General features: G+C 39.4%; 3 protein-coding genes across 8 annotated transcripts in view; all 3 read left to right on the top strand.

Moving 5' to 3' along the window:
• LOC309493729 (B-cell receptor CD22-like) overlaps positions 1-24,138 on the top strand; it is a 47,140-nt gene that overhangs the window by 12,012 nt on the left and 10,990 nt on the right. The window lies entirely within an intron of this gene.
• On the top strand, positions 345-24,045 carry LOC309493743 (B-cell receptor CD22-like). 5 transcript variants are annotated; one of them, XM_082162968.1, is made up of 9 exons: positions 345-472; positions 634-677; positions 1,182-1,526; positions 1,608-1,856; positions 1,941-2,210; positions 7,493-7,583; positions 8,934-8,991; positions 9,079-9,150; positions 9,227-10,055. In XM_082162968.1, exons 2-9 carry the CDS (start codon positions 635-637, stop codon positions 9,296-9,298), a joined length of 1,200 nt encoding a protein of 399 aa, XP_082019094.1. In that variant the 5' UTR covers positions 345-472; position 634; the 3' UTR covers positions 9,299-10,055. The 5 variants fall into 5 exon arrangements, 4 of the variants coding, with proteins under 4 accessions (XP_082019094.1, XP_082019095.1, XP_082019093.1 ...); XM_082162969.1 differs by lacking the exons at positions 345-472; positions 634-677; positions 1,182-1,526; positions 1,608-1,856; positions 1,941-2,210 and adding exons at positions 5,839-5,943; positions 6,186-6,229; positions 6,406-6,744; positions 6,817-7,065; positions 7,150-7,419; XM_082162967.1 differs by lacking the exons at positions 345-472; positions 634-677; positions 1,182-1,526; ... (2 more) ...; positions 9,079-9,150; positions 9,227-10,055 and adding exons at positions 5,966-6,229; positions 6,406-6,744; positions 6,817-7,065; ... (1 more) ...; positions 23,487-23,558; positions 23,635-24,045.
• On the top strand, positions 2,234-4,332 carry LOC309494700 (uncharacterized protein; the record flags this gene model as incomplete). Its single annotated transcript, XM_082164114.1, has 5 exons — positions 2,234-2,241; positions 2,282-2,422; positions 3,216-3,273; positions 3,361-3,432; positions 3,509-4,332. The coding sequence occupies 5 exons, from the start codon at positions 2,234-2,236 to the stop codon at positions 3,578-3,580; spliced, it is 351 nt and encodes a 116-aa protein (XP_082020240.1). The 3' UTR covers positions 3,581-4,332.

Genomic DNA, 24,138 nt, shown 5'->3' on the forward strand with positions numbered 1-24,138 from the left:
TTTTGCCTTTTACTGTGTTTATGTGAAATATCTGGGGTGATTTGTGTTTGTGTTGATGATAGTTTATATGACGTTAAAGAGAAGCTGTTTCTCACAAATACATGGTGTACATTTATTTTGCATCATGCTAAAAAAAAAAGGAAGCGGTTCTACAGAAGTGCCTTTTTTTTGTGTCAAGTGAATGTGACATTTCAGTGACTTCAGTTCAGCTCCTCTGTGACTGAATATATGCATTAATACGGATTCAAAGAGGCTTGAGTGACTTCTAGGCATTTAATCATAATCAGACATTTTCATCTGGGTTTGCGGAATCATATTTCAAAAGAATTATATATTTATTTGTATGTGTGTGTGTAAATCTAGCACTTGTGTCTCAGAGGAAGTGAAGAAAGACAGGATGTGTGTAAATAGTTAACTCTTACATACAGATCATATGCAGTTTTTACACTCAGACCCTGCAGATTACAGTAAGGTAGGACACATATATTTTACAATGTAAAAACATGTTTTCTACAGTTCCAATAGAGAGATTATTGAATATGATATATTAAGTATACTTGTTTTATATGTATCTATAAACACACGTCAGTCATACATTTGTGTAACTGTAACAATCTTCCTCGTGTCTTCCAGAATGTTTGGTCTTTTCTCTCTGATTTCTCTGCTTGTGATTCCTGGTGAGTCTGAACCTAATTCTTATTTACACACACACACACACACACACACACACACACACACACACACACACACACACACACACACACACACACACACACACACACACACACACACACACACACACACACACGCTGAAGAAACCTCCATCTTTCAGGATGCTTTGTCTGAATTTCTGTATTTAAAGACAGTTTAATGTCTATGTCAAGAATGTGTAGTGTCCACAGTTCTGCTAAACTGACACAGAAACCTTTGATATATCTGAAAGATCAACTTAGTCTTTAGACACTTCCTGCAAATACTGGCTATTGGCGCCATGTTTGTGTTCATGTAAAGTGTTTGTTATCCTCTGGGAAAATGTTACTGAAATATTTAGGATATAGAAAGCATGAGTGTTTTTTAAACTAGCGTAAATACTGAAGTAGAAGAACTACTTTTGTGTTGAAGAGAAAAGTAAAAACACACATATGGTCAAATTCTGTATTTTCCTGTTTTATATTTTCCAGGGATTTGCAGTCAGGAATGGAAGGTTCAGTACTCAATTATGATGAAATGTGTCCTAAAGGGTTCAACAACACTTTTATCAGGCACTTATAAACACCCATATCGTCTCACTGTGACAGAGGCATTTTGGACCGTAAACCCAGTTAAAGATGAAAACCGCATCAATCTGTTGAATCTTCTAGATTACAGAGGCAGAGTTGAGTATCTCCCCATTAAAGACAAAAACTTTGTTCTCAAGCTCAGTAATGTGAGACGTGAGGATGAAGGAATCTACTGCATCAGAATCCTGACAAAAGTAGAAAGAGAAATATATCTGGGTTATCCTGGGATTCAGCTCAATGTCACAGGTACAGTCAAACTAATATTGCACTGACAGATTTTACTCTGTTCTTCCATAAATATAAATTATGATTTGTGTGTGATTTCAGAGCTCAGAGTGGAGATTCCTGAAGAGGTCGTTGAGAAAGATTCCCCTGTTTTATTGTGTAAGAGCACCTGTAACCTCTTAGAAAGAACAGACTTTATCTGGTATAAAAACGGCGAGTCTTTATCAGAGTCGAGCGTCGGGAATCGGCTGATTCTGCGGTCGGTCAGCAGTGATGATACGGGAAACTACAGCTGTGCAGCGAGAGATCAGGAACATCTGCCGTCTCCTGCCGTCACTCTCAGCGTCAGATGTAACACACACTCTCAGCTTTCAGACAAATTCAGTCCAGACTCATCAAATGATGCACTGTGAGTAATGTTTAGTCTTTTTTCAGATCCTCCGAAGAGCGTCTCAGTGTCGGTCAGTCCGTCTGGTGTAATAGTGGAGGGAGATTCAGTGACTCTGAACTGCATCAGTGACTCAAACCCTCCTGCTCTGAACTTCAGCTGGTTTAAGGAGAATGAAACCTCAGCTGTTGGATCTGGACAGAGTTTCAGCATCTCCAGCTTTAAGTCCAGTTTCAGTGGACGCTTCTACTGTGAGGCTCAGAATAAACATGGATCTCGGAGATCAGTGTCTTTGTTTGTGTCTGCAACAGTTGCAGGTATTGATGTGCCGTTGGCTCTTATGCTGGTGTCATTATCAGCCGTGTGAATGATGTTTCTCTTCGCTCAGGTGTCCAGAACACAGGTGTGTACGCAGCTGCTGGGATCGGGGCGGCACTCATCGGCATCTGCATTATTGCTGTCGTGCTGCTGGGATCGGGGCGGCACTCATCGGCATCTGCATTATTGCTGTCGTGATAACAATCCTCAGGTAAGAGAAAAGCACTAAGTGCGACACAAGTGTGCTTTGCTAGTTTCAGCCCGACGCAGTTTTCATTTTCACATCCTGTGCCATGTTGTTTAAATAGCAAATGCATTTGTGCCCATTTGTACGCCGATGGGCTGCTGGTCTGAAAACGAGGTGTGTTCAGGCGCATTGATGGTAAATTAAACTGTGCCATTGACCAACTGAAACCTGGTCTACAGTCAATGGCAAAATATTTTTTGTTATTTAAAGAGAGCATTAGTAATATGAGCCTATAGGTGCGTCCACAGCACACGTACACTCTGCTTATTACACACACAGGGACGCGCAGCAGCACACAAACATGCCAAATATTAAAAATAAAAGGATTACAATGTAAAAGATTATTATACATAAAGATATGGTGGAATCCGGCTTGTCCCGTAGATGGTGTTCTTGCGCTTTAACCTCACGCACGAGCAGATCCGTTTGCTCTTTCCACTTGCAAATTCCTCCATGTAAATAGCGAATCCGCCATGGTGCGAGTGCAACTGGCTTTTAAAGGGAATGGGAAATTACACTATGATTGTTTTTTTGCACGTTACGGTCAAAACACACCCATTACTCATGAGAATAGGGACAACACTTTTAGACCGACCATTTTTCCCGTCGTTAAACTAGCAAAAGTGGATTCGGACACGACCTAGTGAACATGCGCTTTAGACCATCGCTTAGATCGTTAAAATAGGGCCCTGTGTCTGTAGCGTCATAAAGATTCAGAGTCAGTTTGTGTTCATGTTCATTTCTTCTTCTCTCACAGGAAACGAGTGACTCCATCAGAAGAGCGAAACCACAGAGGATCACGACACCATAAAACAGTGAGACAATCTTCTCCTGCTTCTTCTCATGTGTGTCCTGTCAGTTATGAAGGGAGAATTGATTCTCTCATCATTGTGTGTCGTCAGGTCGAGTCTCCTGAGGACGCCTACATGACCCTTGACCCCAAGTCCAGATGTTCTGAGTACGACACACTGGATGTGAGTTATTCTGCTGTTGTTGTGAAGGTGTTACAGGAGATCTTATTTGTGATGCATATGTTCACTTCTTCTCTAGAATATGAAGAGATCCTGTGACACAGACGACCCTGAAGATCAGGATACTACATATTATAACATGGACAAATGATTAATCTAAGTGGCCAGATCATGACTTTTTTATTATTATTTTCTCTTCCCCTTTATACCAGTGAGATTTCCACCCTCCGACTTAGAATTTAATGGTTGATATTTGTTTCTTTATTTATGGTGGTAAAGATGGTTTGTTCTTGAGCAACCTTAGTAAAGTCAGTTTACTGTTACTATCATAACCTCCTACTTTTAACAACTGAATGTTCGTTGTTATTTGTAGAATTACATTATTTTATTTTTTGGATGCTGGTGTATGCGAAATTATTTGTATTCTTTTGATTAATGTATTTTATTCATTTTTGTTAATTATTTCTTTTTTTGAATCTTATTAATTTCTTCTTTATGAATTATAGTCATTGCTATGTATTCATTTATTCATCATTAATTGTTATATTCCTTATGTTGCATTATTATTATTTTACCTGTTACTGATTTCTTTTATCATTTACATATTTTCTACTATATTCTCTGATATGTTTGATTATCTCCAAATGTAAGACCTTCGGTGTCTCTTCTGTGTTGTAAGATCGAGTGGCTGTATTTTCCATCAGAGTTGATGTACGTGAAGTCTCTCTAGTCCTTTGCCATTCCATCATGAACTACATTTCCCATAAACCTTTGCCTGGACTCATTATCATGTGATTACATCCACCTGTGTGTCATTAGCTTATTAATGTCTGTGTATATAAGCCCTGTTATATGGATTATGATTGTGGATTACTCTCAATAAAGAGGCGTTTGGATCTTCAACCTGAGTCTCTCAGAGCAGTTACGTAACAATTTACCTTCATATCAAATATAATTATTTCCATCTCTGCAGACATGAGATAATGCAAGATATGCGATATTCTCTCAAAGGAGTCAAAACAACACTTTGTGTATCTATTATCATCTATCTTTGATATCTGACCGGTCACGCAGACCTAGTCATTACATCAACTATGAGCTAATGGATAAATCTGTTTGACCTTTTCTTATCAGACCAAAACATCCGTTTAGGAGGAAGTACGTTTCCTGCATATATATTTGTTGCTCTTATTTTCCTCTTCACTTCTTCTTCTGCCTCCTACCTACCTCTGCAAATATCTTACTACTTTTGGGTGATACTTTCTCTATACTCTGATCTTTACAATCTTCATCTGTTTCGATAAGATTCTTGTCAGAGCCGTACTTTCTGTACAGTTAGATTCAGATGACAATGACTATGCCACCTCAACTACAGTGAGAAAAATTATTTGTTGAATTTAATCAATTTCTTTATCGTAACTGGTTGCACTCAATTGATTTTAGCTACAGTTAAACAAATGCATTAAGTTGAACTAAAATTGATTAAGTTCAACTTTATGCATTTGTTTAAATGTAGCTAAAATCAATTGTGTGCAACCACTTACGATAATTTGTTTAAATTAAATTCAACAAATTACTTTTTTTAGTGTACAGTGACACTGGAGACCGGAAGAGGGGCGGCGTGACAAAGTCTACGTTCTAATGCTACTTGCCCTCTCATTTAAATACACAAGCCCTACTTATCCCAATTACGCATTCCCATAAAAGGATAACCAAATGAAGGGGAAATCCCACACTACTAAAATCTACCCCTCTGATACCGAGTAAATATAGCTACCGTAAAGTTGCTAAAAATGTCTGTCATGACCAGCACATTTTCCAAGTCCATGGCTAAAATTTCAGTAGTCTGCTCCACCCCCTGATGCTCATGGTTTTGGTGCATCTGGGGGAGTACATCTCGCTTCAACGATGCAGTTAGCACTACTTGAAAGACCTTCTAAGTTCTCACCCCCATTAGGCCGAAGGGTGCGACAATGCAATATGCCTTCCTTCCAAGCCTGAGCAGGGGTGGATAGTGCTTGACACATCAGTGAACCAGGGTGAGTCTTCTGCCTCAGGAGAGTCCGAACAGCTTGAATATCAGGATCCGCTCACTGCAGAGAACACATATCAGAGGCAGAATGATGATTTGAGTCACCTGAGGTTGCTGTACAGCCACGATCTGCTGTAAGGACTCTGCAACAGGAGTGGTAGTAATAGCTGGCAAATACTGTCGAGATAGAGCGTCGGAGTTCATTTTAATTCTGCCATACCGATATTGTATTTCATAATCGAGGCATGCAAGTTGGGCCACCCATCGCTGCTCAGTTACTCCCAACTTGTCACAGCGTTTTAAAAACAAGTTGCGTCCATGCAAGAACACGTGATTAAGTAATCTGCCACAGGGGAGGATTTTCCACTCACTCAAGGAAATTAAGAAAGATAGGAAGTGTGTTAACATGTTTGAAACAAAGTTCTCAATCCTCCAAACTGATCAACTCTCATTTTAATAAATGAACCCTACAGTGAAGCAAGGTAGGACGGTTCTCTAATTATTTACAGACTGACCCAGACAGCAACAGTGTCGGCCTAGATGCGGCCCACATCTGGTACGTGTGGAGTCCATGTGTACCAGATGTGGGCCGGATCTGGGCCGACACTATGTTACTGTCTGGGGAATGAATGATTGATTATTGTTGTTGCTGTCTGATGAAAATAAGCACTATGTGAAACAATGCAAATACACCTATTTTAATAATATGGTTAATGTCTTCCAGAATGTTTTGTCTTTTCTCTCTGATTTCTCTGCTCGTGATTCCAAGTGAGTCTCAACCTAAACCTTGTTTTTTGAAAGTTATTGTTACTAAACAAAATGTCCACAGTGCCAAACTCAAACGATGATCTTGTTTTATTTAGTCATTGGCCATTTACTATAAGTTGAATATGGTATGACAAAGAATACATTTTAAAATGATTTTCCTGTTTTAAATTTTCCAGGGATTTGCAGTGAGGAATGGGAGGTTCAGTACTCGAATATTAAGAAATGTGTCCTAAAGGGTTCAACAACACGTTTATCAGGCACTTATAAACACCCAGATCATCTCACTGTGACAGAGGCATTTTGGATCGTAAACCCAGATAAAGACAAAAACGACATCAATCTGTTGAATCATTCAGATTACAGAGGCAGAGTTCATTACTTCCCCATTAAAGACCGAACATTCGCTCTCACTCTCAGTAATGTGAGATATGAGGATGAACGAATGTACTGGTACAAAATCATAGCAAAAGAACTAATATATTTGGGTTTTCCTGGGATTGAGCTCAAAATCACAGGTACAGTCAAACTAATATTGCACTGACAGATTTTACTCTCATTTACTTGCATTTACTTGTCTCTGATTTCAGAGCTCAGAGTGGAGATTCCTGAAGAGGTCGTTGAGAAAGATTCCCCTGTTTTATTGTGTAAGAGCACCTGTAACCTCTCAGACAGAACAGACTTTATCTGGTATAAAAACGGCGAGTCTTTATCAGAGTCGAGCGTCGGGAATCGGCTGATTCTGCGGTCGGTCAGCAGTGATGATACGGGAAACTACAGCTGTGCAGTGAGAGATCAGGAACATCTGCCGTCTCCTGCCGTCACTCTCAGCGTCAGATGTAACACACACTCTCAGCTTTCAGACAAATTCAGTCCAGACTCATCAAATGATGCACTGTGAGTAATGTTTAGTCTTTTTTCAGATCCTCCGAAGAGCGTCTCAGTGTCAGTCAGTCGGTCTGGTGTAATAGTGGAGGGAGATTCAGTGACTCTGAACTGCAGCAGTGACTCAAACCCTCCTGCTCTGAACTTCAGCTGGTTTAAGGAGAATGAAACCTCAGCTGTTGGATCTGGACAGAGTTTCAGCATCTCCAGCTTTAACTCCAGTTTCAGTGGACGCTTCTACTGTGAGGCTCAGAATAAATATGGATCTCGGAGATCAGTGTCTTTGTTCGTGTCTCCAACAGTTGCAGGTATTGATATGTGCCGTTGGCTCTTATGCTGGTGTCATTATCAGCCGTGTGAATGATGTTTCTCTTCGCTCAGGTGTCCAGAACACAGGTGTGTACGCAGCTGCTGGGATCGGGGCGGTGCTCATCGGCATCTGCATTATTGCTGTCGTGATAACAATCCTCAGGTAAGAGAAAAGCACCAAGTGCGACGCAAGTGTTTTTTGCTAGTTTCAGCCCGAAGCAGTTTTCATTTTCACGTCCTGCGCCAATGTTGTTTAAAGCTGCCGTCGGCAAGTCTGGCAGATTGGGTCGATTAGCCAAAATTTTGAATGTTTACAACTCTCATGCCCCTCCCCACTACCAGCGAGCACCCTCCCATCGAGGTGGTGCTCGTCAGTGCGTCACTGTGCGTGTGTGTACCATAGACTGTAAAAAGGGTGTGTACCTGATTTTCTGTGAACGCGTCGTCTCTTCAGCATCTATCAACACCATGGACTCGGAGGTACTGTAGGCTGCCCTGGCTAATCTATCCATAGATAGCAATAACCGAGGAATTGGAAGCTTGTTAGTAGATTTTCTCTCCGCCATCACGCTTCATGCAATCTCCAGGCGAACTTCAGGCGTGGCGTGTGCATGTGATATTAACGTGCGCGAGTGAGGGGGGGATCTGTGGCGTGTGCACGACCTGTGATTGACAGTCAGATCTCACACCCCCCTGCGCTGATTGGACCCGATGATCCGGGAGCGCTGGATTTTTGCAAAACAAATAACACGCTCCAGGTGGAGTTAGAAGCTCGGGTTTTTTTCTAAAACCACCTTATTTATGTTGTTCTGTCGGATTATAGTGTCGATTACACTGAATATGATCCAAAAAATGTTGCCGACGGCAGCTTTAAATAGAAAATGCATTTGTGCCCATTTGTACGCCGATGGGCTGCTGGTCTGAAAACGAGGTGTGTTCAGGCGCATTGATGGTAAATTAAACTGTGCCATTGACCAACTGAAACCTGGTCTACAGTCAATGACAAAATATTTTTTTGTTATTTAAAGAGAGCATTAGTAATATGAGCCTATAGGTGCGTCCACAGCACACGTACTCTCTGCTTATTACACACACAGTAGCGCAGCACACAAACATGCCAAGTATTAAAAATAAAAGGATTACAATGTAAAAGATTATTATTGTGTACATAAAGATATGGTGGAATCAGGCTTGTCCCGTAGATGGTGTTCTTGCGCTTTAACCTCGCGCACGAGCAGATCCTTTTGCTCTTTCCACATGCAAATTTCTCCATGTAAATAGCGAATCCGCCATGGCGCGAGCGCAACTGGTTTTTAAAGGGAATGGGAAATTACACTATGATTGTTTTTTGCATTTTTCCCGTCATTAAACTAGCAAAAGTGGATTCGGACACGACCTAGTGAACATGCGCTTTAGACCATCGCTTAGATCGTTAAAATAGGGCCCTGTGTCTGTAGCGTCATAAAGATTCAGAGTCAGTTTGTGTTCATGTTCATTTCTTCTTCTCTCACAGGAAACGAGTGACTCCATCAGAAGAGCGAGACCACAGAGGATCACGACACCATAAAACAGTGAGACAATCTTCTCCTGCTTCTTCTCATGTGTGTCCTGTCAGTTATGAAGGGAGAATTGATTCTCTCATCATTGTGTGTCGTCAGGTCGAGTCTCCTGTGGACGCCTACATGACCCTTGACCCCAAGTCCAGATGTTCTGAGTACGACACACTGGATGTGAGTTATTCTGCTGTTGTTGTGAAGGTGTTACAGGAGATCTTATTTGTGATGCATATGTTCACTTCTTCTCTAGAATATGAAGAGATCCTGTGACACAGACGACCCTGAAGATCAGGATACTACATATTATAACATGGTCAAATGATTAATCTAAGTGGCCATATCATGACTTTTTTATTATTATTTTCTCTTCCCCTTTATACCAGTGAGATTTCCACCCTCTCTCCGACTTACAATTTAATGGTTGATATTTGTTTCTTTATTTATGGTGGTAAAGATGGTTTGTTCTTGAGCAACCTTAGTAAAGTCAGTTTACTGTTACTATCATAACCTCCTACTTTTAACAACTGAATGTTCGTTGTTATTTGTAGAATTACGTTATTTTATTTTCTGGATGCTGGTGTATGCGAAATTATTTGTATTCTTTTGATTAATGTATTTTTATTTATTTTTGTTAATTATTTCTTTTTATGAATCTTATTAATTTCTTCTTTATGAATTATAGTCATTGCTATGTATTCATTTAATCATCATTAATTGTTATATTCCTTATGTTGCATTATTATTATTTTACATGTTATTGATTTCTTTAATCATTTACATATTTTCTACTATATTCTCTGATATGTTTGATTATCTCCAAATGTAAGACCTTCGGTGTCTCTTCTGTGTTGTAAGATCGAGTGGCTGTATTTTCCATCAGAGTTGATGTACGTGATGTCTCTCTAGTCCTTTGCCATTCCATCATGAACTACATTTCCCATAAACCTTTGCCTGGACTCATTATCATGTGATTACATCCACCTGTGTGTCATTAGCTTATTAATGTCTGTGTATATAAGCCCTGTTATATGGATTATGATTGTGGATTACTCTCAATAAAGAGGCGTTTGGATCTCCAACCCGAGTCTCTCAGAGCAGTTACGTAACAAATTTACCTTCATATCAAATATATTTATTTCCATCTCTGCAGACATGAGATAATGCAAGATCTGCGATATTCTCTTAAAGGAGTCAAAACAACACTTTGTGTATCTATTATCATCTATCTTTGATATCTGACCGGTCACGTCGACCTAGCCATTACACCAACTATGGCCTAATGGATAAATCTGTTTGACCTTTTCTTATTAGACCAAAACATCCGTTTAGGAGGAAGTACGTTTCCTGTGAATATATTTGTTGCTCTTATTTCTTCTTTTCACTTCTTCTCCTACCTCCTTTCATTCTGCAAATATCTTACTACTTTTGGGTGATACTTTCTCTATACTCTGATCTTCACAATTTATCTGTTTCGATACGATTGTGGCCAGAGCCGTACTTTCTGTACAGTTAGATTCAGATGACAATGATTACACCTCCTCAACTACAGTGACACTGGAGACCGGAAGAGGGGCGGCATGACAAAGCCTACGTTCTAATGCTTCCTGCCCACGCATTTAAATACACAGGCCCTACTTATCCCAATTACGCAATTACTTGCTGTCGAACGAGCAGTTCATCGTAAAGGTGTTTGAGTCACAGCATGCAAACTTAGAGCTGAAGAGTAGGAGGGGTCCGCGGCCTCGTCTCCTGAACATCTGGGGTAACCGAGGCCGAGACTGGAACCTCTGCTGATGCAGAAACATTAGAGGAGGGTGAAATCGTAGGGGCAGAACTTGTACAGGAACCATTTGAGCTCATGGATGCTAAAAGCCACAAATCATCACTAGCCTCTTCCTGGCTTGGCATAACTGTCGCCGATGGACTGTCTGGAGGAATGTCCTGGGGCTCTGGCTGCAATCGGGCCTTCAGCATATTCCGATGCACATGTCGAATCTTCCCGAAGTCATTCACAGGTGCAATTATATACACAACTCCTTTCTCTTTAGGTGCCTTCAGTACCTGATACACAACAGAGCTACAAAGATCTTGAATTTTATGATGGCCCTTCACTTCAACATTACACAAGTACACTTGCTGGTCCTCATACAGTGGATCCTCCTTCACCCTCTTGTCATGATAGTCCTTGCGGTGTTAGGCAGCATTGACCACAAAATGTCTGTCATGACCAACATATTTTCCAGGCCATTGTGTGAAGGCTCCAGAATTGTAAAGTCCATGGCTAAAATTTCGTTGGGCCAAAGTAGTATTGCAATTATGGCTGAGCTCTATCAGTTGTCCTGATAAACTCTACACAGAACTCAGCCCGTCCCGCTGGAGGGGTTGAATAGGGGTGTCGTCGTCATGACGTCATAAACAGCTGTATAGGATTAAAGCCACATTGAATCAGAAGTAGCGTCATGGAGAAGTTATGCATATGCCAGCAGAGAGATGTCTATTAATTACACCAATATATATATTTTTTTATTAATGTGTCAACTGTTCGCAATAAGTTCTGTAACAAACATTTAGAAAGTAGCTAGGATGTATTTCATTTTGCGCATTCTTTAAGTTAATTTGACCAAATATTAAGATGTTAAAGTTCAGTTATAGACCTTGTACGGATTGATGCTGGAATGGTTAATGCACTATCAAATACATCTCCATTTCCAGACCTATACTCCAGAACACATACACAAAGATTTCCAAGAGGGAAAGGAAGGAAAGGTAGAAAGAATGCTGAAATGAATGCACACTTATGGTGAACACAATGTAAACACAGCTTCCAAGAGGTAATACAATGTAGTACTAAATATGTCACATTGTTTCATGAGTTATATATGTCACATGTTCACATTGTCATATGATTTACTAGTCACATGGTTTTACTTCTTATGGGAAAAACCCTAGCGTAGGCAGAGGAACTGATGTAACCAAAACGTTCCTATATATATGGGTGCTTTTGTATGAGTGGGGGCTTTTTTGATTTTGATGTCGATGCAGCCCTGGAGAGAATCAATATATCTTCAGATTATTTAGACTCTTCAATGATAATTGCTCTGCTGAAATCTATAACTTGATATACTCGGACGAGAACAAGTTATTCATATATTGCTTGAACTGCATATAAAGTATTTAGCCTTTGTGAATCCATTCACAGGACTGCCCTGGAATTGGATAGAGCTGAAAGTATTATAACCTGTAATCTTTTGTTGATTTTGCTACACATCTTTTTATTGTATAATCAGTATTTTAATCCTTTGTATAAATAAATTTTATTTTATAAAGACAAGTACCGTTTATTCGTATTTCAGCTCATCACAAGACAGTTCTATAATAATAGCAACAGAGCATTATAATTAGAGTTACGCTATTGATTATTCTTCAAGAAGCCCTTGGACAAGATACTGCTGGAAGGTAAGCATAACTTTTGGTCCATAGGCTTGTACTTGTAGAAATGTATTGTTTCACAGTAAGGTTATTATATTCCTAGATTTGCTGATATATATTAGACAAGCCGAGGGAGACTATCTTTGTAAACCTGACCTGACAGCACAAGGCTATTCTAGATAACTTTGGTTACTATGAAGCTAATCAGGAGATGAGATAATATCAGATCTCACAACAACCTTTAGCGCATTGAGTTGAATTGCATTTAGTGTATTGAGTTAAAATTAAAACATGATATAAATATTGCATAAAACAAGTCATTACCGAATTCAGGGGTGTTTAATAACTTAAATAGTTATTAAGCACCAGCTGATTTAAGTTTTTCTTCAAACAAAGAGACAAAAGTAATTTTCTGATATATCATTGTACATGGATGCACTGTGTTTTGTTGTATGCACAGATTTTGAGGGTCACTTATAGAAAGATGTGTTCTTGTCTTTGTGTCGTAGCATTTTTAAGAACTTTGTTTAACAGCCTCAAGCTTTAATGAATATGCCTCTCTCAGTGCAATAGTCAGATGTGATTCTGTTGTAATAGTTTAAGTGTAAAACAGCATGCACTTACTTTTTGTGTTAATACTTTGTGTGATTCCACATCGTAGATAGAGGGAAAGTTGCACTAAACATTCTCAAACAGAAAGACTATCACTTAAATTCTTAATTGTCATTTATTCCTATAAACACTGAGGGCCCTATCTTGCACCCAGCGCAAGTGACTTTGTACACCGACGCATGTATCATTCCTATTTTGCACCCGTGCACAGCGGACTTTTCCCTCCACAGAAGCACGTCGGTAAGTTAGGAAATACACTTGCGCTCGCGGAGGCGGTTCAGCGCAAAGAGGAGGCGTGTTCCGGCGCAAACGTTCCTTCATGCTATTTTGCAGGTTTAGAAAACAATTGCGCCACTAACCAGGAAAAAATAGTTTAAAGTCAGTGGCGCGTTGCGCATGTTATTCATATGCTATTTTAAGGGCGCATGCTTGGCCATAATCAATGTAGCGTGTGCACAACGCGCACTTTGATTCTCTCATCTACACAGAAGCAGCAGTTTTCATTTTTGCAAATCATACATTATTACGATAGATAGATAGATAGATAGATAGATAGATAGATAGATAGATAGATAATTTATTATAAAAGCATACATCTAGCTTACACATTTACCCAAATTATCATACGCGTGTTTAACCGAAGTTAATTTGGGTGGGTTTCTCCATTTCAATGTAACTTCTCTCTTTTACGGCCGTGACGAGAGCGTTGCTCTCCTTGGCTGTGAACCGCTCCTGGCGCGCGTCTGGCAAATCCGCCGTTACAATAGCAATGCGCTATGGAAAAAGCGCCTCTGCTCTTAAAGGGAATGTGAGATGACGCTCTGATTGGTTTATTTCACGTTACGCCCAAACCACACCTATGAATAATGAAGCTACTTCAGACCAACCCATTTTAGATTTGCGCCTGGCGCAAGAGTCATTTATCCCGCCGGGAAAATAGCAACAGCGCCGAGACCCGCCCACAAAGTTACTTGCGCTTTGCGCTTTGACACTTGCGTTTCAGATCGTTAAAATAGGGCCCTGAATGTTGACAGCTCTCAAAGAAATGTCTTCAGCTAAAACACACACAGTCCAACATACAAAATGTAATGCACTGTCATCTGCTATCTGAACAAGATGACTATTATTCATTGATTATATATTTTATTTCTAATAATTTAATTTAAAAATAGAGATTAGTTCATTTTATAAAACCAACTGTGTGTGTGTGTGCAAAACAGCTTAGAAATTATATTAAATTATTTATTTATTTTATTTATTTTTGAAAATGTCAAAATGTAGATTTCTGTGATGGTCGTGTTTAGGTGTACGGGATAGCATATGCAGTTACAAAACAAAAATCATTATGGCTATGGAAAGCCCCCACCATAAAAATTGAAACCCCCTCATGGACAAAAATTCTGATTGAATCTTTTCATATAAATGAGATGTAAGACGACTAAGTACAGTTTTTCAACAATCTAAAGTTTTGAACAGACATTGTTTAATAACAATTATACTTCGGGTCACCGTTAAACAACATCATTACAGTAATCTTCTAAAAGATAAATAGAAGATACGAATGTATTCAAACTTTAAAGATTTAATTTAAACAATCTTTCATTTTAAAAGATCATTATTTAAACTTTTACGATTATGCTTTGAAATAAATTTAGTACGAACAAAACTTTGGCTCTGGAAAGGCGTTAGCAGACTAACATTACATACGCTGTGACATGATGCACAGAGGCTCATCTGGTCTGTCACCCGATATCCTGAAGCTAACATTATTGTCCAGTAACTTCTTTCTCAGAAGACGCAGCGCTGATCGGTTGGACCTTATAAGCAGCCTATCAATAGGGACAGCCTGAGGTTTCACAGTTTCTAAATGTTTTCATTGTTGCGCTCTCTCTCTCTCTCTCTCTGAAGATAGGCCTATGTGGTAATGTGTTTCTCACAGATACAACTTAAGGAATTATTGAACATTCCACATGTGTGAGATGACTTGTGCCACTTCAAACTTCTAATTATTTTACATACCCCTGATAAATAAAAAATATACTTTAAGTTCAAGTCAAGGTTTTCCACAGACCATCAATGTAGAATATTTGTTTTTATTAAGACTTAATTTAAAACATCTTTTTTTTTTTTTTATATATATCTTACTTATTTATATATATCTTACTTAAATATACTTTAAGTTCAAGTCAAGTTTTTCCACAGACCATCAATGTAGAATATTTGTTTTTATTAAGACTTTAAATAATTCATTTAATTTAAAACATCTTTTATTAAAAAAAAATATATATATACAGTATATATATAATTTAAACTTTTAAGATTATACTTTGAAATAAATTTAGCACTAGCAAAACATTCACAATGTCTCATCCTGATCACTGAACACACACTCCCCTCTGGCTCAGAGACCGACAGATGCTGGTGTGAGAGAGAAACACTTCAGTAAACACTCTGGGATTTCTTTTGTATTACAACTTTAAACTCATTACATTTTTGTAAACCCATTCATACATTGTTTGTTAGGAGCTACTTCTTCAGCTCTCTAAAATTGTAAGGTGTTTTTATATTTATTTTTTGTTTATCTAAAACTAAAATAATTGGTTCAGTAGATTTTTAGTAAGATATTTATTTTATAAGCATTTCATTTATATACTTTTAAAGAACAGAATGTTTTTCAACTTTAGTTAAATTAGCAAGATATTTATGATGCTGATGCCTGCATGTGACACACATCCTGATATCTATAACCCTCATAACTTCCATTATATCAAAGTTCAAATATTAAACAATGGATCCCCTTATACTCACGAGGTCATTAACAATCCAATTGTCCTATTATCCTATTATTCAATTACACACAAGGTCACCGCTAGGGCAAGGTCAGGTCAAGGTCAACCCAAGGGCAAGGTAAAAAGGTCAAAGCCATCAATCATCATTAATTATAGGGCCATCAATCATTTTGACAGATGCTGGGTCATAATACTACTGGCCAAATCAAAAGATGTCCCATGAAATTAAGAACAGCACACACTAAAAAAAAATGGTTCTTTAGCAGTTCTTCAGGGGTTCTTTGCGGTGGTTAAGGTACTATATAGCAACACTACCATTTAAAGAACCTGTTAAGCCCAGTTTGGTTCTTCAGCGGTTCTTTGGGGTGGTTAAGGTGCTATATGGCACCATTACCATACAAAAAACATGTTAAGCACCTACACTGTAAAAACTAAAGGAGCCTCAAATATCCTGTCGGATACTCAAGGAACTTCAAAATGTAATTTAGGTGCCTCAAAGCTCTTTCTCCTATAGTAGGGTTACTGGAGGAGCATTGACAATCTTTGAGGTTCTTGCTGGAACTTATGGGATCCTTTAAGCACTTTGTATTTAGTTTAGAGGTTCTGGAGTCACCTTTTCATTACTATGAGACCTCGAAGTGCTTTGGGGGAAAATAGAGGAACTTGAATGCGATAAAAGGGTTATTGGAAGATCTTTTAACATTTAAGTGGTTCCTGGAAGATCTCTTATGTTAAAGCCAGCATCTGGAGGAACCCAATGGTTCAGTGAGGCCAGAATAAGATTATTATTATCCTATTATTATTATTATTATAGGCTACTTAAGTTTGATTCAGTATACATACCCAGGTGAAAAAGACGTACTATTAAAAATGTACTTGAGTGTTTTTTTAGTAGGCCTACAATACAAATATACTTTAATACATTTTTAATACATTTAACAGTAGCCTACGTTTTTATCACCTGGGTAGCTTACATTTATTTAGTATCTATAGGCCTATTTTATTGATTAATTTAAACCTTAAACAATAACACTAAATTATAATAATATTAATAATAAGAATTAATTAATTATTATTGAATAAATAATAGTAATAAAATAATAATTTTACCTACTTCTTCATAAATTATTATTATTTGAAGAAGAACCAGGAGGATAAACGTTTTATTCTGTCACGAAACTGCTTCAGTTCCTCGCGCTGCTCGCGCGCAACAAAGCTCAGCTGATCGACGTCATCGGGTAACGGCTCCGTCCTCTCATCAAAGCTTCCGCCGTTTGTTCGGCTCTCCGTTACAAGGTTTGTAAACTCGCCAAATACATATAAATACAGAGTCTACTCACTATATTCAAACACACACACATATACTAAATTTATTATACATTACTACTTTTTTACAGTGTTTACCACTCGTTTATTGCACAGTATCTGGTATGAAGGTTTTAGCCGCGATGCTAACTAACATTAAATGGAAATTATTGACTTATTGTCTTAGATTGATTTAGTCATTCAATTCAACATATTCTGTAAAACTGTGTCTTCAAATTGCTGATATAGCCTAACTAATTATGACCGCCGCTAGCGTAGCTAGCGAAAGCGGTCATATAGGGATTGTCAAAGTTTTTTTTTTTTTTTTTTTTTGTCACCTTACTGAATTTTTCGTCAACGATACCAGGGACACCGAAGCACCGGGGAACATGAAATTTGGTGGGCATGTAGCCCCACTAGACTTCTAAGGAAAAATTTCGTTTGGTCCCCGGGGGCCACTCCCCCCCCGCGCTGGGCCCCCCCAAACCCCCAAAAATGCAGTTTTTCCTAAATAACTACCTGAACCGTGGCACCGAGGATGAAGACATTTTTATGGTATGTTGGTCTACTAGACTTTTACGGAAAAATTTCGTTTGGTCCCCGGGGGCCACTTCCCCCCCGCGCTGGGGCCCCCTTAAATTTTTCGTCAACGATACCAGGGACACCGAAACACCGGGGAACATGAAATTTGGTGGGCATGTAGCCCCACTAGACTTCTAAGGAAAAATTTCGTTTGGTCCCCGGGGGCCACTCCCCCCCCGCGCTGGGCCCCCCCAAACCCAAAAAAATGCCGTTTTTCCTAAATAACTACCTGAACCGTGGCACCGAGGATGAAGAAATTTTTATGGTATGTTGGTCTACTAGAAGTTTACGGAAAAATTTCGTTTGGTCCGCGGGGGCCACGTCCCCCCCCGCGCTGGGGCCCCCGTAAATTTTTCGTCAACGATACCAGGGACACCGAAGCACCGGGGAACATGAAATTTGGTGGGCATGTAGCCCCACTAGACTTCTAAGGAAAAATTTCGTTTGGTCCCCGGGGGCCACTCCCCCCCCACGCTGGGCCCCCCCAAACCCAAAAAAATGCAGTTTTTCCTAAATAACTACCTGAACCGTGGCACCAAGGATGAAGACATTTTTGTGGTATGTTGGTCTACTAGACTTTTACGGAAAAATTTCATTTGGTCCCCGGGGGCTACTTCCCCCCCCCCGCGCTGGGGCCCCCGTAAATTTTTCGTCAACGATACCAGGGACACCGAAGCACCGGGGAACATGAAATTTGGTGGGCATGTAGCCCCACTAGACTTCTAAGGAAAAATTTAGTTTGGTCCCCGGGGGCCACTCCCCCCCCGCGCTGGGCCCCCCCAAACCCAAAAAAATGCCGTTTTTCCTAAATAACTACCTGAACCGTGGCACCGAGGATGAAGACATTTTTATGGTATGTTGGTCTACTAGACTTTTACGGAAAAATTTCGTTTGGTCCGCGGGGGCCACTTCCCCCCCCGCGCTGGGGCCCCCGTAAATTTTTCGTCAACGATACCAGGGACACCGAAACACCGGGGAACATGAAATTTGGTGGGCATGTAGCCCCACTAGACTTCTAAGGAAAAATTTCGTTTGGTCCCCGGGGGCCACTCCCCCCCCACGCTGGGCCCCCCCAAACCCAAAAAAATGCAGTTTTTCCTAAATAACTACCTGAACCGTGGCACCGAGGATGAAGACATTTTTGTGGTATGTTGGTCTACTAGACTTTTACGGAAAAATTTAATTTGGTCCCCGGGGGCTACTTCCCCCCCCCCGCGCTGGGGCCCCCGTAAATTTTTCGTCAACGATACCAGGGACACCGAAGCACCGGGGAACATGAAATTTGGTGGGCATGTAGCCCCACTAGACTTCTACGGAAAAATTTCGTTTGGTCCCCGGGGGCCATTCCCCCCCCGCGCTGGGCCCCCCCAAACCCCAAAAAATTCAGTTTTTCCTAAATAACTACCTGAACCGTGGCACCGAGGATGAAGACATTTTTATGGTATGTTGGTCTACTAGACTTTTACGGAAAAATTTCGTTTGGTCCCCGGAGGCCACTTCCCCCCCCCGCGCTGGGGCCCCCGTAAATTTTTCGTCAACGATACCAGGGACACCGAAACACCGGGGAACATGAAATTTGGTGGGCATGTAGCCCCACTAGACTTCTACGGAAAAATTTCGTTTGGTCCCCGGGGGCCACCCCCCCCCCCCGCGCTGGGCCCCCCTTAACCCAAAAAAATGCAGTTTTTCCTAAATAACTACCTGAACCGTGGCACCGAGGATGAAGAAATTTTTATGGTATGTTGGTCTACTAGACTTTTACGGAAAAATTTCGTTTGGTCCCCGGGAGCCACTCCCCCCCCCCCCCCCCCCCCGCGCTGGGGCCCCCGTAAATTTTTCGTCAACGATACCAGGGACACCGAAGCACCAGGGAACATGAAATTTGGTGGGCATGTAGCCCCACTACACTTCTACGGAAAAATTTCGTTTGGTCCCCGGGGGCCACTCCCCCCCCGCGCTGGGCCCCCCCAAACCCCAAAAAATGCAGTTTTTCCTAAATAACTACCTGAACCGTGGCACCGAGGATGAAGAAATTTTTATGGTATGTTTCTCTTAAGGGCCCACATCAACCTAGCCCATAATCACTCATTTGTGATTTGCGCCCCTCCCATAAAAAATGAAAATGCAATATTATTCTGCTTTAATCGCCCCTATCTTCAGTGGAGATGTTCAGAACTGCACCATATTTCATGTGTATGATTAACTTGACAACCTCTGGGGGTATCCTCTGCTAAGTTTTGTAGAATTTCATCCATGGGGGGGTATAAAATAAATTCATTTATGTGCACATTTAGTGACTGTACACTCATCGGCCTGTAGATGGTGCTGTTGAGCGAAGGGTTGCTGGTTTAGGATGATACTGTCACACACACACATGCAGGAATACAAACAAACGCAAGCATGCACACACACTGACATCCACACGCACAGACACACACCCATACACACACATACAAATCCACATGCACAGACACACACACACAAACACACACAAACACACATGTACGCACACATACATACACGCACAGACACACACACACACACACAGACACACACATACACAAACACACACACACACACACACACACACACACACACACACACACACACACACACACACACACACACACACACACACACACACACACACACACACACACACACACACACACACACACACACACACACACACACACACAGACAGACATGCACATACTATTACTTTTTTTAGGTATATACATAAACACGCAATACAGCCAAATTACTCCACGTCATTTATTTTTGTGGAAAGCCAGTGCAAGCCTGAGCGGCGGTCATATTTTGTACATCTAGTTTAGCTGATTCCTGCTGTCGTCATTGGCGTTTGTTATGAATAACAAAAGCAGGTTAATATAGTTTGGTCTGTTTTTGTTTTAGCCTAACTTTACTTACTAAGTTACATGTGCCGTCATTCTCCCAAATACCATTTTAAAGCCATTTACTGGTCAATAAATATTATGTTGTGAATAATCAGCTTTGTTCTTTTGTTTCCCCAGAACAACAAGTACATTTCTAAAATAATCTGAACATTTCAGAGGCAACATTGAATTACAGTAAGTTACCTATACACCACATGCAAGTTCTTTATTACTATGAACTTTCTCTGTGTGAAATTGTATTGTTTGACTGTGTACTTTTTTAATCAGTTATTCTCTGAAAATCTTCCCTCATGCTCTCAAATCTCATTCATGCTACTCAGAAAAATAATATCACAGGTTTGGAGCCAATAATGCTATGCATTTTTATAGGCTATACCTTAATCATATGCATTTGAATATAAGACATTTGAACCCTGAATTATAACTTCAAGTTTAGTCTTTTTCGACAAAAAAAAAAAAGGAAAAAGCTATTATATGGCTTCATAAGACTTACAACACAACCCATAACACATGAGTTGTGAACTCATTGATTATTTTTAGGATCTTTTCTGGGACATTTTTGGAGCTTAACCATTTTTACATAAATTGTTGCATTGAATTGAACTAGACAAGTGTACATAAGAATAGTTTCATGAATGAATTACACAATTTTTTTCTGCTTGTGTTTCATGCAGTGATATTGAATGGTGACGGGTTGCATTATGCCTGAGATCTGCTTTTGGGTTCCACAGACAGAAAGTCAAACAGGTTTGGAACGTCACAAGGCTGAAGAAATTATTTAAATTTCACAACTATCACTTTAATAACTTTACTAACAGTACATTTTGTACTTTGCAGGGATCTCGGTAAGCTGAAATACAAGTTTGATCAAGAATAAAAATCCTCCTGTAGACCTGAAAATCACTGAAGTGCCCGGACCATCCACCAGAAAAGAGGAAAAACAAACAGAAAATGAAGCTGATGCACCTTTTCACTTTTCTAACTCGTTAAGTACCTCACGTGTCCCTTGTGAAGATTTTATAATTGATTGCATTTTATGTTGCAGCGAGTAAAGGTGCGGTCACATTTGTGAATTTCATGAAATTACACAGGCAAAAATGTCCATTGACCGTTGTCAGCAGTGTAGCGATGTAATGTATGAAGCACCACACAAAATTGCTGATCGTGTGGATTCTTATTGAAATGAGTGAATTCACCAGTGAACATTCACAGAACAACAGATAATTTTACTGCACCTTAACTCTGTTAAAATGGAAAATGTTTTCTGCTTGTTGTGACATAAGGAATTCTGTTTCCGGGTCGAAACCTCTACTTCTACTTTCTCTATCTTGTTTCTAGATATTGAGAATACTCAACAACCATTTATGGGAACTGTTGATTCAAGTCACACATTTAAGCTTTTCAAAAGCCATAGTGTACATAACAGTCTCCAGTCTCACGGCATCCCAGACTTCAACATTTTATGATTCAAAATAACTGAATAACTAAACCATCTGAGATTTCGGAATAGAGATAAAGGTTAGGATCATAATTTTCAGGAATATTACAGCACAATGAGTGTATATTAGCACTGTTTGTTGTTTGTTTTTGGCATCTGATAGAGCTTTTGGACTTGGAAACAGTGACGTCAGACTTAACAAGCGGACTGAAACACATGTTTTAAAATTAAGTGAAGATGGACATTTTTAATTAGTCAAAATGTTTATTTTTTACATTGATTTATTACTTGGAACATGTTTTTTCCATGCAGAGATGCTTTTCTTGTGTAGCCTATTGTATACACATGGTTGATTATTCATGTTACTTATGTATTATACCATTTTTTTGTGTGTGTGTATTCATTGATATTAATCTATTACTAGCTTTTTTTTCCAAGTGCATGGAAGTGTATGTATTAAAATGGATCTAAAATATGTAATAAACAATTCTTATTTTGTATTTGGTTCAGTTTGTTTATTATAATAGAAGTTAATGGTGGTAACAACATGAAATTAATTTAATACAAATAAAATAAAATAGAAATTTGGTTCCTGGAGGCACCCACAGTGGTTCCACACAGTGCCTTATATAAGAGTTCCTCAGGAAACCTGTGTGGTTCCTCAGAGAACCGGCCCTTTTTAAAGGGTGCCTAGAGGATCTACAGACGGTTCCGCCGGTGTGGCAAAGTGAAGAACCCCAAAAGGTTCCTCCAGGCACCTTTTATTTTTACAGTGTACAGTTATTTAAAGGCTCTCTTAGTCTCTTAGTTTAGTTGGTGATAGGATTAGAAAAACGACATTAAAATATAGTGATTTTCCTGAATACAAGTCCCGCCTATATATATTCCAGGGCCCCCACACAAGACTTTTTGACCACAGAAAAAATGTGTGTGGATGTGAAGTCAGATATAATAGCCTACTGAAATGATGTCACAAACTTCAATAAAAAGCTATATTCATATATGAACTGCTTTTTGTTATTTGTGTAGGCCTAGTCAAATAATTAGGCTAAACAAATGAGTGACGAGAGAAGTTATGTTTAAAAATGTGTTTAAATTTATACTTACACAATTTGAAAATGTGTCAAGAACTTGTTGTTGAATTCTGTCATTTTGAAAGTAAAAAAAAAATTATCATAATAAATAAATATATAATTAAATAAAAACGTACGCGCCGATTAGTGTGCACTGTGCATGTCAGGTGCACGTGAGCGAGCGCGAGCGCTGCATTCCTCAAAGAAAATTAAGTGCCATATAGTACCAAAAGAGGTTCCCCTATTATTACGAGCCAAAGAACCACTGTTGGGTACTGTTGAGCACCATTTTTGTTGAAGCAATTATAAACAACCAAGGTGCTATATGGGGAGAATTGATTCTCTCATCATTGTGTGTCGTCAGGTCGAGTCTCCTGAGGACGCCTACATGACCCTTGACCCCAAGTCCAGATGTTCTGAGTACGACACACTGGATGTGAGTTATTCTGCTGTTGTTGTGAAGGTGTTACAGGAGATCTTATTTGTGATGCATATGTTCACTTCTTCTCTAGAATATGAAGAGATCCTGTGACACAGACGACCCTGAAGATCAGGCCTCCGTTTATCATAACGCTGGCAATTGATTATTATACCTTATATTAATATAACTTGACAGTTCATTTAATTGTAATTTTTAATGTTGTGCTGTAAAAATGAGAGAACATCTCAACAGTCAAATACATCAATATAGTGCATGTTCACATTTAAAAACAAAATGCAGTATTGCATACATAAAACTTTCTGTTTGTGAACAATATAATAATATAATATGTTTGGGTAAATATAAAAGGTAAATATTTGGGTATAACCTCTGGTAAAAAAAACCCAAAAAACAGAGAACTATTATAGTCACTTTCCCTTTATTCACCTGCTTTAAAACGATATTGTCAAAAAGTGCTATACAAATAAAAATGAATTGAAACAACATTGTAAATCACTGTGGCTTTTTGAGCTACCAAAAAATAAACGGAGGCAGGATTACAGCATGAGACCAGAAAACAGTCTTTATTCTCAAC

The sequence above is a fragment of the Leuciscus leuciscus genome, assembly GCF_965113295.1.
Source record: "Leuciscus leuciscus genome assembly, chromosome: 3".
In the NCBI taxonomy this organism is placed as follows: Eukaryota; Metazoa; Chordata; class Actinopteri; order Cypriniformes; family Leuciscidae; genus Leuciscus; species Leuciscus leuciscus.